At 32.2% G+C, this 10,926-nt stretch overlaps 1 protein-coding gene across 2 annotated transcripts; it reads right to left on the reverse strand.

Annotated features, from left to right (window-relative positions):
* Positions 1-10,625, reverse strand: LOC146003774 (uncharacterized). 2 transcript variants are annotated; one of them, XM_083142188.1, is made up of 2 exons: positions 8,811-8,899; positions 1-1,879 (listed from the first exon to the last, which is right to left on the reverse strand). In XM_083142188.1, exons 1-2 carry the CDS (start codon positions 8,888-8,890, stop codon positions 802-804), a joined length of 1,158 nt encoding a protein of 385 aa, XP_082998314.1. In that variant the 5' UTR covers positions 8,891-8,899; the 3' UTR covers positions 1-801. The 2 variants fall into 2 exon arrangements, with proteins under 2 accessions (XP_082998314.1, XP_082998320.1); XM_083142194.1 differs by lacking the exon at positions 8,811-8,899 and adding an exon at positions 10,573-10,625 and having other exon boundaries at positions 3-1,879.
* Positions 10,626-10,926: the final 301 nt, after the last annotated feature.

Raw genomic sequence — 10,926 nt, forward strand, 5'->3', positions numbered from 1 at the left:
TCTTATAATGGACATGAAAAGAGCTGAATTTTCAGAATTACTATGAATTGAATTGAATTGAATTGACTTTATTGCTGGGCGAGGTTCAGCTGTTGCTGGTCTACCACCTGTACATCCAGAATCCATTTACAAATTCGTCAGGTACAAAAATGAATAAACAGACTAACTTAGCTCAACAATATTATATTTAGAATCATCAAGAAAGTAGACATCAAAACAACAACAAAAAATGCTCCTGATATACCATGCATTGGAAATGTGTTTTTGGAATATCTTATACATCCATATCTTTCACTTCCATAGTTCATAATTATTTTCAAATAGCTTCTTCCAACTCAAATGTTCTGTTTACTCTACCAAATCATTTGAAGATATATTACATGAGTTTCAAAATGATATAATGTACTGAAACATGGTGCAATGGTCCTTCATTCAACGTAACACAACATACAAGAAAACCAAAAAAATTGTAGGGTTTGCCACCCCTATCTTTCAAGACAAATCCCAATCAGGAATTTATGCACACACAAACCCGGTTACAAAAAATATTAATTATGTAAGTGCAGAAGTCTTTTTCAAGGATCACACAAATCCCACACAAGGAGTTTCATAATTTTGTACATATTATATTGTATTCCAGAACCCATAGAGATATTTCATTTATACCTAATGTACACATACTCATTATTTGCAAACCGTTAATCAAACTGCTTGGCGATTTGCAACGCTTGTTGAATGCTTTCGTTTCAAACAATATTAAAGTCTCCTACAGGATCTGTGTTGTCCCACTTAACAATAAAACTAGCAAAAGTAGTCTTTGTCTTCAATATCGATTCCAAATGGTGGAGAAGCAGGCGTACGGATTCTTAAGCCTAGTGTCTTCCGCTCAGTTGACCTAATAATTGGATAGGTTGTATAGGTATGCAAACGGGTGTTAAATATTGTAGCGACTTCTTCTGTGGATGCATCCCAGTTTGGTTGGACCCCTTCAAATAAAAGTAGCTCTGTATGCCGTCCCATTTCTAAGGATGTATCTGGAAGAACTTGATCAAGTCGTTTTTGACAATCATCACTCAAACATTTGCTTGGGCTTGAAAAGTTAAAATCATTGAACATAAGACGTCCTAAAAAATGGGTACATTCATGCGCGGAAAGTGTTATCATGTCAGCCTTATTAATAGCAGTTCCTTCATATCCCGCCAAATTGTTGATGCAAAGCAGGATCCCATCTACTAAGGAGGCTCCACGCAAGTTCCTCAAGGGAGCAAACTTCTTAACACCGTATATCTTCAGATTAGCAATTTCTTTGCCAAAATCTGGAATGGGTGTGCTGCCCAGCTTTTTCATGGCTTCCTCAAATGCACTTATCATTGCTTTGCTACAGAGAGCATTCTGAATGTCCTTCTTTGTATATTCGGGCAATAACCACACTACTCCATCAACTCCGCAATCCATACTTGCATGAGTCACAAATGACTCTATACACTCATCAAAAAAGTTGGCCTTTGTTAATCTTTCAGCTTCTGGTAACTTATCCATGTCACCGCGAATAAGATATTTACGATATTGGAGTTCTACATCCATCTTAGTGTAGTGTATCATCACTTGAAGCGTGATTCGTTTGGTGATGTCATTGAAGTCCCCTCTCAAAAATTCAATCAACTTTTGTGTAGTGCTAGGCTCTAGCTCCAGGCGTTGCTCTAAAATATTGTGAATGACACAGTCACGGAAAAGAACCACATTAAAGTCCTTCATGGGGGCCACAGCCTCTTGTGGAGTACTCGGTGGTCTAGACTGTAGAAACTCTAGAATCCTGAAGTTGTCTTTCTTGTAGTTGGCAACTACGTCATCAAAAAAACCCATCTTGCCTAGGTTGGACCTGAGAAAGAAAAAATTATAAACTACCTCAGGAAAAACAGGCAGTATAATATGGAGATATCAATTTCACTGGTAGAAGGGGATTTATCTCTAAAACTAAAGTCTTACGATCTAAAATATGATACCTAAAAGTTATTGCAATGACAAAAACCATAGCACCATGTCTAAAATTTAGAATCTTAAATTTTAACAAAATGTCACTACACCACATCTAAATCACAGCCTTTCCCTTTTTCTGGCTAGTATAAGAAATTCAAAAATTACACAAATGAGAAATTGTAATTATGAAACTGAATATTTAAACTAATTAAAGATTATTCAAGTCTTTTACTGATCGACATTTTTTCAATGGTTCTTGAAATCTAACTTCCTTGCATTTTACATTATTTAACCCAGCTTCATTATTTGTATTAGATTTAGGTTTTACTATAATTTGTGATTTAACCTTTAAATTTAACATAAAACGCCCATAATTATCTCGGGGTGGTAAATTAACAACTCCTTTTTGATTATAGGATATATTATTGGCTTTTAAATATTTTACTACAGTTTTAGAATTAACTTTATATTTGTTGCAAAAAGAATTAATTGAATTATTTAAGAAATTATAAGATTTTAAAAGTTTAACAAATTCATCTGGAGTAATCGGTCTTGACATCTTTTATTTATGTATATTATTTTTTATATTTGTTAAAGTATGGTATTATTGTAAAGTAGTGTAATTCAGTATCGTATTGTAGTATTATAGTATAGTAATACTGTAAGGTATGGTATTGCAAAATAGTAAGGTAATACAGTAATATAGTAAGGTAAAGAAATCCCATAATATAGTAAGGTAAAGAAATGTGGTAAGGTAAATATTCTAAAATAAAATATATATATATAAATGGAAAAACAAATCAAATTATTTACCCCCAGTGAGAGTGAATTAATAGGTTTAGATAATTTAATAACCAATGTACCTGAATTACGAGAATTAATTGAAGAATCGGGTTATAATATTCAAACTATCAATAATGGTGTTAAAAACCTAAAAGGTCTTCCAGATTCATATAAAGAAATGATAAGAAAATTTTTTAAAGCATTGAACATATTATTACTAAAGAAATATATAAATACTCCAATTTTAGAAATCAAGAAATAATTGATAAATTATTAGCCTGAGAACAGGAATATAAAAAAATTATAACAAAACAAGCATCTAAACACAATGACGAAAGTGGTATAGACGAAATGAACAAAATGTTTAGTACGATGATAATAGAAACAAAAGACAATAAGAAGATAAGTAGATATATGAATAAAACTTTAAAAGATATAAAGTTTCAAGATGATTTTAAACCTATATTTGAGAAGAAAGGTATTAATGAATATTCTAAAAAAGAATTATTAGAAATGAAAACTAGTAAAAAAGGTCCAACATTTAAAGATATTGAAAAAATCCAAATAGTTAATATTCCTGAAGGGAAAAATATAATTAACGGTAAAGTTAAATTATTTTTATAAAAAAATCTTATCAATGGGAAAATAAAATAAGAGATATTTCTAAGATTTACATATATTACTTATTATCTAAGTTTATTTTATAGCATACATAAAAAATTGTACAACAAAATGTCAAGGTATTTAATACAATTTTATTTGTAAACCTAATTTGCAATAAATTTCTAAATTGAAAAAATATTGGGTATAAATAAATGAATCAAGTTGACACAACACAGATCGCTGAATTTCAAAGAAGAGTGAAAGGTTTATACAGATCAGAAGATTCTGCAACCAATGAGTTTGAAAGAATTATGATTAGAAATATGAACGCACAATTTAAAGAACACGAGAATAAAATAATAACTTTAGCTACATTAGGCGCGGTCAAGCTGCGGCTGCCCGCATAGCACCTTCGGTGCGTTTTATTGAAAATATCTTTTCCGAAATAAATGGACAACCTTGATCCTTCAAGTAGTCTTGCTGCGCTTCGTTGTTCTGTTTGTTTACTATTTAAACATCCAGATGAATTTTACAACGGTAAATATGTTGATAGAAGATGTAAACAATGCAAAATACTTTCAAATTGTGAACGTTTGTTATGTGAATGTGGAAGATATTATACCAAAACACACTATCAAAGACACTTAAAAACTAAATTGCATAATAAGGGGGTAGGTGTTTATTGAATAATTTTTTTTATAATAAATTGGTTGTCTTAAAATGGAAGAACGTTTAAATAAACTTAAACTACCAGAATTATATAACATTGCAAAACTTTTAAAAATACAATATATTACAAGATATAAAAAAGCTGATCTGATTATACAGATAATCAGGCAATATGAAAGAAGGAAAAGAGAAAAAGAAAACAAAAAAAATTAATGATTTATTTCCATTTGATCAAGACATAATAGCACCTCCAAAGAAAAAAGAATAAAACAAATAAAATGTGATGTTTGTGGTAAGTATATTAAAGAAACTAGGCTACAGCTTCATAAAGCTAAACATAATCCTGAACCTGATTTTATTTTAGTTGAAGTTGCTTTTAAAGGTAGGTTATTAACTTATCAACATAACAATAAAGAAGGAGATTCTGATTTGTTTTACTATATGGACTCAATTAAGAATAAAGCGAATAATCTTATTAAAAATGCTTTAGAAATTCATAAAAATATTAAAATTAATTTAGAGTTAGAATGTGATTTTAAAAATTTAGAACATGAAATGGTTCATAAGTTTCAACTACCTAATGTAATAATCAGATCGTTGGAAGAACTTAATAATTTCTGGGATACACAAAGAGATTTATTTATAGCCAGATGTGATGAATTAGAAGCGAAAGGCTCAGGCTGGGTTATAAGCAGAATAAACAATTTAAGAATTAATATTAATAAATATAAACCATTAAGTGGAAGTTCATATATAAAATTACCTGAATTGATAGAAGCTAAGCAAGCTTGTATTAATGTTAAAAATGTTGATAATGAGTGCTTTAAATATAGTGTGTTATCTTGTTTATAGGAACCAGTAAAAAATAAAGAAAGGCCATCGAAATATAAAAACATTAATCATAACTTAGATTTTGATTGTGTAAAATATCCGGTTACTATTGATCAGATACCTAAATTTGAAGCAAAGAATAAAATTAATGTAACTGTATTTGGGTATGAAAATGGTAGCATATACCCATTATATCATAATAAAAAACAAGAGTTTGAAAATAATATTGACCTGCTTTATTTTGGTAACAGCACCAAAAACCATTACTGTTGGATAAAAAGTTTAAGTCGTTTATTAAATAACCAATTAAAAATTAATAATAATAAAAAATATTTCTGCAGAAGATGTTTAAATTATAGTGCTAGAACTGAAGAAGCTGTTAAGAAACATCAAGTAATATGTAATAACAATGAAACCTGCTTGCCTGTTATGCCAAAATCTAGAATTATAGAAAATGGAACAGAAAATAAACCTACAATATCATTTAAAAATTTTCAAAGAATGCTTAGACACCCATATGTAATTTACTGTGATTTTGAATCAATCTTAAAGCCAATTCAGACATGTGAACCAAACCCTAGTGAATCATATACCAATAAGATACAACTTCATATTCCTTGTAGTTATGGATATGTAAAAAGCGTTTACGGAAACATAGAAAATCCTTTACACATACATAAGTGTGAAACTGCTGATAAATGCTTTATAAATAAGATAACTGAAAATGCAATAACAATACAAAAATTATTAAAGAAAAATGAAGATATGAAATTCACAAACAAAATAAAAATTAAACATTTAACAGCTACAGTATGTTATTTGTGTAATAATGAATTTACCAAAGATAATCCAAAAGTAAGAGATCATGATCATTATACTGGAAAATACAGAGGGGCTGATTGTAATAATTGTAATTTAAAATACAAACAACCACTTTTTATTCCAATTTTATTTCATAACTTGTCCTCATATGATTGCCATCTGTTTATAAAAAATCTGGGAGAGGAGGCCCCCGGAGGGCTAAGTCCAAAGGACGCTGGGTGGTCGTCTAAATCAAAACTAAAACTAATTCCAAATAATGAAGAAAAATATATCTCGTTTAGTAAAGTATTGAGGACAAATGAAGGTTTAACTGAACTAAGATTTATTGATTCTTTTATATTTTTTAGCCAGCAGTTTAGATAATCTCTCATCGAATTTAGTACCGGAACAGCTAAGAGAAATAATAAAATACTTTTCAAATGAAGAATTAAATATGATATTTAGGAAGCAAGATAATCGAACTATAAGAAAAGGAATTTATGCTTACGAATATATGGACAGCTTCGCTAAGTTTAATGATACAAAATTACCAGCAATTGAAAAATTTTATTCTAATTTAACCAAAGAAAATATTTCTTGGAGTGACTATGACCATGCTCAAAAAGTATGGAATAAATTAAAAATTAAAGATTTAGGTGAATGGCATGATTTATATTTAAAATTAGACGTTTTATTATTAGCAGATGTATTTGAAAATTTTAGAGACTTAGGATTAAATAGTTCATATGAGTTAGATCCTGTTTGGTACTATACAACACCAGCTTTAGCTTGGGATTGTATGCTTAAATATACCAAGGTTCAATTAGAACAATTAACTGATTATGAAATGTATCTGTTTTTCGAAAAAGGAATAAGAGGTGGAATAAGTCAGTGCTCCAATAGATATTCTAAAGCAGACACAAACACACAAATTCACTATAATGATATGAATAATTTATATGGTCACTCATTATCACAGAAATTACCACAAAACAATTTTAAATGGAGGACTGAAGAAGAATTAAATAGTTTAGAAAAGTCACTAACAAGCAGCGCACGAAGTGCTAGCCCTACTGGGCGCTCTGCTGCGCATATTTTAAATTCTGATGATAAAACTGGTTATCTATTAGAAGTAGATTTATCTTTTCCAAAAGATCTTCAAAATAAGTTCAATGACCTTCCACTTGCACCCGAGAATGCAATACCCCCAGGTGGTAAAGTACCAAAGTTGCTATGTCACTTCTATGATAAAAAGAATTATGTTGTTCACTATAAAATATTAAAACTATATACAGAATTGGGAATGAAAATAACAAAAATTCACAGAGGAATTAAATTTACTCAATCTGATTTTATTGCCCCATATATTAAATTTAATACTGAACAGCGACAGAAAGCAAAAAATGACTTTGAAAAAGATTTTTGGAAATTAATGTCTAATAGTGTATTTGGTAAATCTATGCAGTCAGTTAGAAAACAACAAAATATTAAATTATACTGTGATGACAATAAAGTCCAGAAAGCAATAAATAAACCTAATTTTAAGTCTAGAACCATTTTTAGTAAATACTTGGTTGCAGTTCATAATTATAAAACATCAGTTAAATTTGATAAACCTATTTATATTGGGCAGGCTGTGCTAGATTTATCTAAAGCTCTAATGTATGATTTTTACTATAATATATTAAAGAATGAATTTGATACTGATATAAAATTATTATACGTAGACACCGACGCATACATATTTGAACTCAAAAATCACGATTATTATACTTTTATGAAAAATAATTCTGATTTATTTGATACGAGTGATTATCCTAAGGATAGCGAATTATATAGTGAAAAAAATAAAAAAGTAATTGGAAAAATGAAAGACGAATTAAATGGCAAACCAATGTTAGAATTTATTGGGTTAAGGAGTAAAATGTATGCATATAGAACTGATGATAAGGTAGACAAACGATTGAAAGGAATTAAAAAAGCTGTATTAAAGAAAGAAATCCAATTTGAGGACTATAAAAATTGCTTATTCAATCAAAAAGAGTGCTTGCATAAACAGCATGTTATTAGGAGTCATAAACATGAAATTTATACAGAAGAGTTAAATAAGAAGTCACTCAGTTGGAAAGATGATAAAAGATCTCTAATTCCTGGTAGTACAGATACGCTGGCGCATGGACATGTGCTAGTACCACAGTAAGTCAGTGACAATGCTAATGGTACATGATTATGAAGCGCTGGTACTTAGAGCGAATCACAATAATTAACATAATAGCTATAATACAGTATAATGTTGGACACGAGCTCACTAAAATGTTTTGTGATTTGAGAAAGGACCTAAATACATGGCTGTTCACTGTTTCAATAACCTTCCAAGTGACATAAAAATAATACAATCAGCTACCTCATATAAAAAGCATGTAAAAAAATACCTATTAGATCATTGTTTTTATTCTGTTAAAGAGTACCTGACAATAAATTGCAAATTGTAACATCCTAAATGAACTCCTAGGACATGTATATGTATGTATTGATTTCTTATCTATTATATGTATGTAAATTACTGTAAACCTTGCAGCTAACAGCAAGAACAAGGAGAATCAATTATAATGTAATCAATGTTTTTTAAATGTTATGTATAATATCTTCACACTTGTACCTATTTGAAAATAATTATTAACTGTAATGTGCTGACATGTTCCATACCATGTGTGGAAAACAACCACTGTACAATGGTCAAAGGAATGAAATAAATCATATCATATCATATGATATGATGTACTGTATGGTACCTATATTGTTGACAGTAATTTGTTCATTTTGTGTTGCTTGCTTTGTAGGGGGAGAGCCAAACAATGGCTAAGCATCAGTGTCATTTTTTTTCTATATTTAAATGCTGGGCTAGGCTACTGTTTACTTAAACGCTCTTTTTGCTTGCTCTGTAACCCTCTGTAAGGTACCTTTTAATTTATTTCAATGGACCGTCAACAAAGACCCGAATATGTTGGCTTTGGTATTGGAAGACTACACAAAAGCAGAAGTTATAGAAGAAAGGGTGGTTCTCTCTCCTTCTATATAGACCTATTTGGTACTAGTTGACTATCCTTCGGACACATTTATTTATTTGTACAGAAGAGACTACTTACCGTAATAAGTTCCTGTAGCATTGTCGAACATCGGGAAGGTGTTTTGTGTGATGTTGCAATGTTTCATAGCTGAAATTCATGTTGTTCGTTGAAAATTAATTCTCCGACGGAGATAGCGTTTGGCACGTACATCTGCGTATACCATGAAGTTCGTACACCTTCATACACCATCACCTTCATACACCGTCGTGACTATCATGACGTGTCGTGATTGTGTTTTGTTGGTATCCAGTGTTTCGAACTGCCTGCGTTTGCGACGAGAGTTAGAACTGTGGATCGAGGGTTTGGAGAATGACGTGTGGTGGGTGTGTTGTAAAGTTTGTGCCGGGTGTGGACAAACCATTGGGGCTAGCCCCACGAACCATTGGCGCGTGGATAGGTTAGTAGGGCCACGCAAAGGTTTCAATAGTGAAAAAGATAGCGCCACGAACCATTGGCGCGTGGATAGGTTAGTAGGGCCACGCAAAGGTTTCAATAGTGAAAAAGATAGCCCCACTAACCATTGGCACGTGGATAGGTTAGTAGGGCCACGCAAAGGTTTCAATAGTTAAAAAGGATAGCCCCATGAACCATTGGCGCTAGCCCCACAAACCATTGGCGCTAGCCCCACGAACCATTGGCGCGTGGATAGGTTAGTAGGGCCACGCAAAGGTTTCAATAGTGAAAAAGATAGCCCCACGAACCATTGGCGCTAGCCCCACAAACCATTGGCACGTGGATAGGTTAGTAGGGCCATGCAAGGGTTTCAATAGTGAAAAAGATAGCCCCACGAACCATTGGCACTAGCCCCACGAACCATTGGCGCGTGGATAGGTTAGTAGGGCCACGCAAAGGTTTCAATAGTTAAAAATTGGTTTCGAAAAACATATTCGTAACCCCACACACCATTCTCGGATAGTCCAACGAACCATTGGCGCTAGCCCCACGAACCATTGGTGCGTGGATAGGTTAGTTCAGTTAGGTTGGGATACATAGTTAAAATTTGGTGTCAGAACGCGAAAAATAAAGTTAAAAAGAAATAGATCTGATTAAGTTTGTCGACGGGCATTTCTTGGGTTCCGAAGGTTGAAACACTGCATAACAATTGAAAATTAAAAAAAAACAAGGCCGATGCGTCATTCCTACGCGTTATTATTTACGAAGGTGTCCGCGCCATGTTGTGTGTGAGGCAAATGGAAATGTAGGAGGAAGAAGTAGTCGTAAGGTGAAAAATTGCTCTTACTTTCATCAAAACAACGTCAATACACGTTCAGGAATGTTCCGCGAAGCAGATACGTAAGTTCGAATGTCAAAAATTTGGCAAAAGAGAAGCCGGACGCGCAATTATGTAGGAAGGTGTACTCGCGATATTGTGTCTCAGGCAAGGAAAAACACCTACCAGAAAGACGTTCTGGTAATGTGGAAAATTGCAATTAATTTCATCAAAACAACGTTAATACACCTTCAGGAATGTTCCGCGAAGCAGATACGTAAGTATCAATGTCAAAAATTGACGAAACCAAAAAAATAGAGGTGTCCGAAGGATAGTAAATTTTTACCAAGTCAGCATTATTTTCCTATAGCAAAAGACTACATCTGGGTACTGAACGAAAGACGTGTTGAAAAAGCTGGGGTACTCGTAAGCCTACTCTAAACAACGTCAATTTTTACCCTTATAAGTTAGTATGTATTAATTATTAAGTTAATACGCAATACGCTTTATGAGTTTAATAATTTAGACCACTAAAATGTTAACAGATAAAAGAAATATAAACAAACTTACTATTTTACAGTACTTTAAGCTCAACAACAGTGAAGCAAAAAGCAAACTAGCTGTTGCTGCTTGCTTGCTTGGTTTCTTTAATGGCCTTCACCTGTGAACAGTGTTGCCAGGTCGGATTTGAAAAACCCAGGAGATTTTCCTTCGGAAAATCAGGAGATTTGCTGAAAAATCAGAAGATCTAAGAACTCGTAAATAACGTTCTGGAGGGGGGGGGGGGGAGTGAAATACTTTCCAAATCTGTCTTCTTTGTGGAATATTTATTGTTACTTCTGGGTATCAAGAGATAGCATAATTAATGTTAATAGAAAATTCATTACAAATTTTGGACAAGGGTATGATGACTCCAATCCCCAC

The sequence above is a fragment of the Lepisma saccharinum genome, chromosome 1 (assembly GCF_977018435.1).
Source record: "Lepisma saccharinum chromosome 1, izLepSacc3.1, whole genome shotgun sequence".
In the NCBI taxonomy this organism is placed as follows: domain Eukaryota; kingdom Metazoa; phylum Arthropoda; class Insecta; order Zygentoma; family Lepismatidae; genus Lepisma; species Lepisma saccharinum.

Bases quoted from the DNA above. Each gene is read 5' to 3' on its own strand.
- LOC146003774 (XM_083142188.1), bottom strand. From the start codon at position 8,890: ATGAATTTCAGCTATGAAACATTGCAACATCACACAAAACACCTTCCC. The intron at 1,880-8,810 runs GTAAGTAGTCTC...TTTCTTTCTCAG, and splicing joins TGCTACAGGAACTTATTACG to GTCCAACCTAGGCAAGATGG.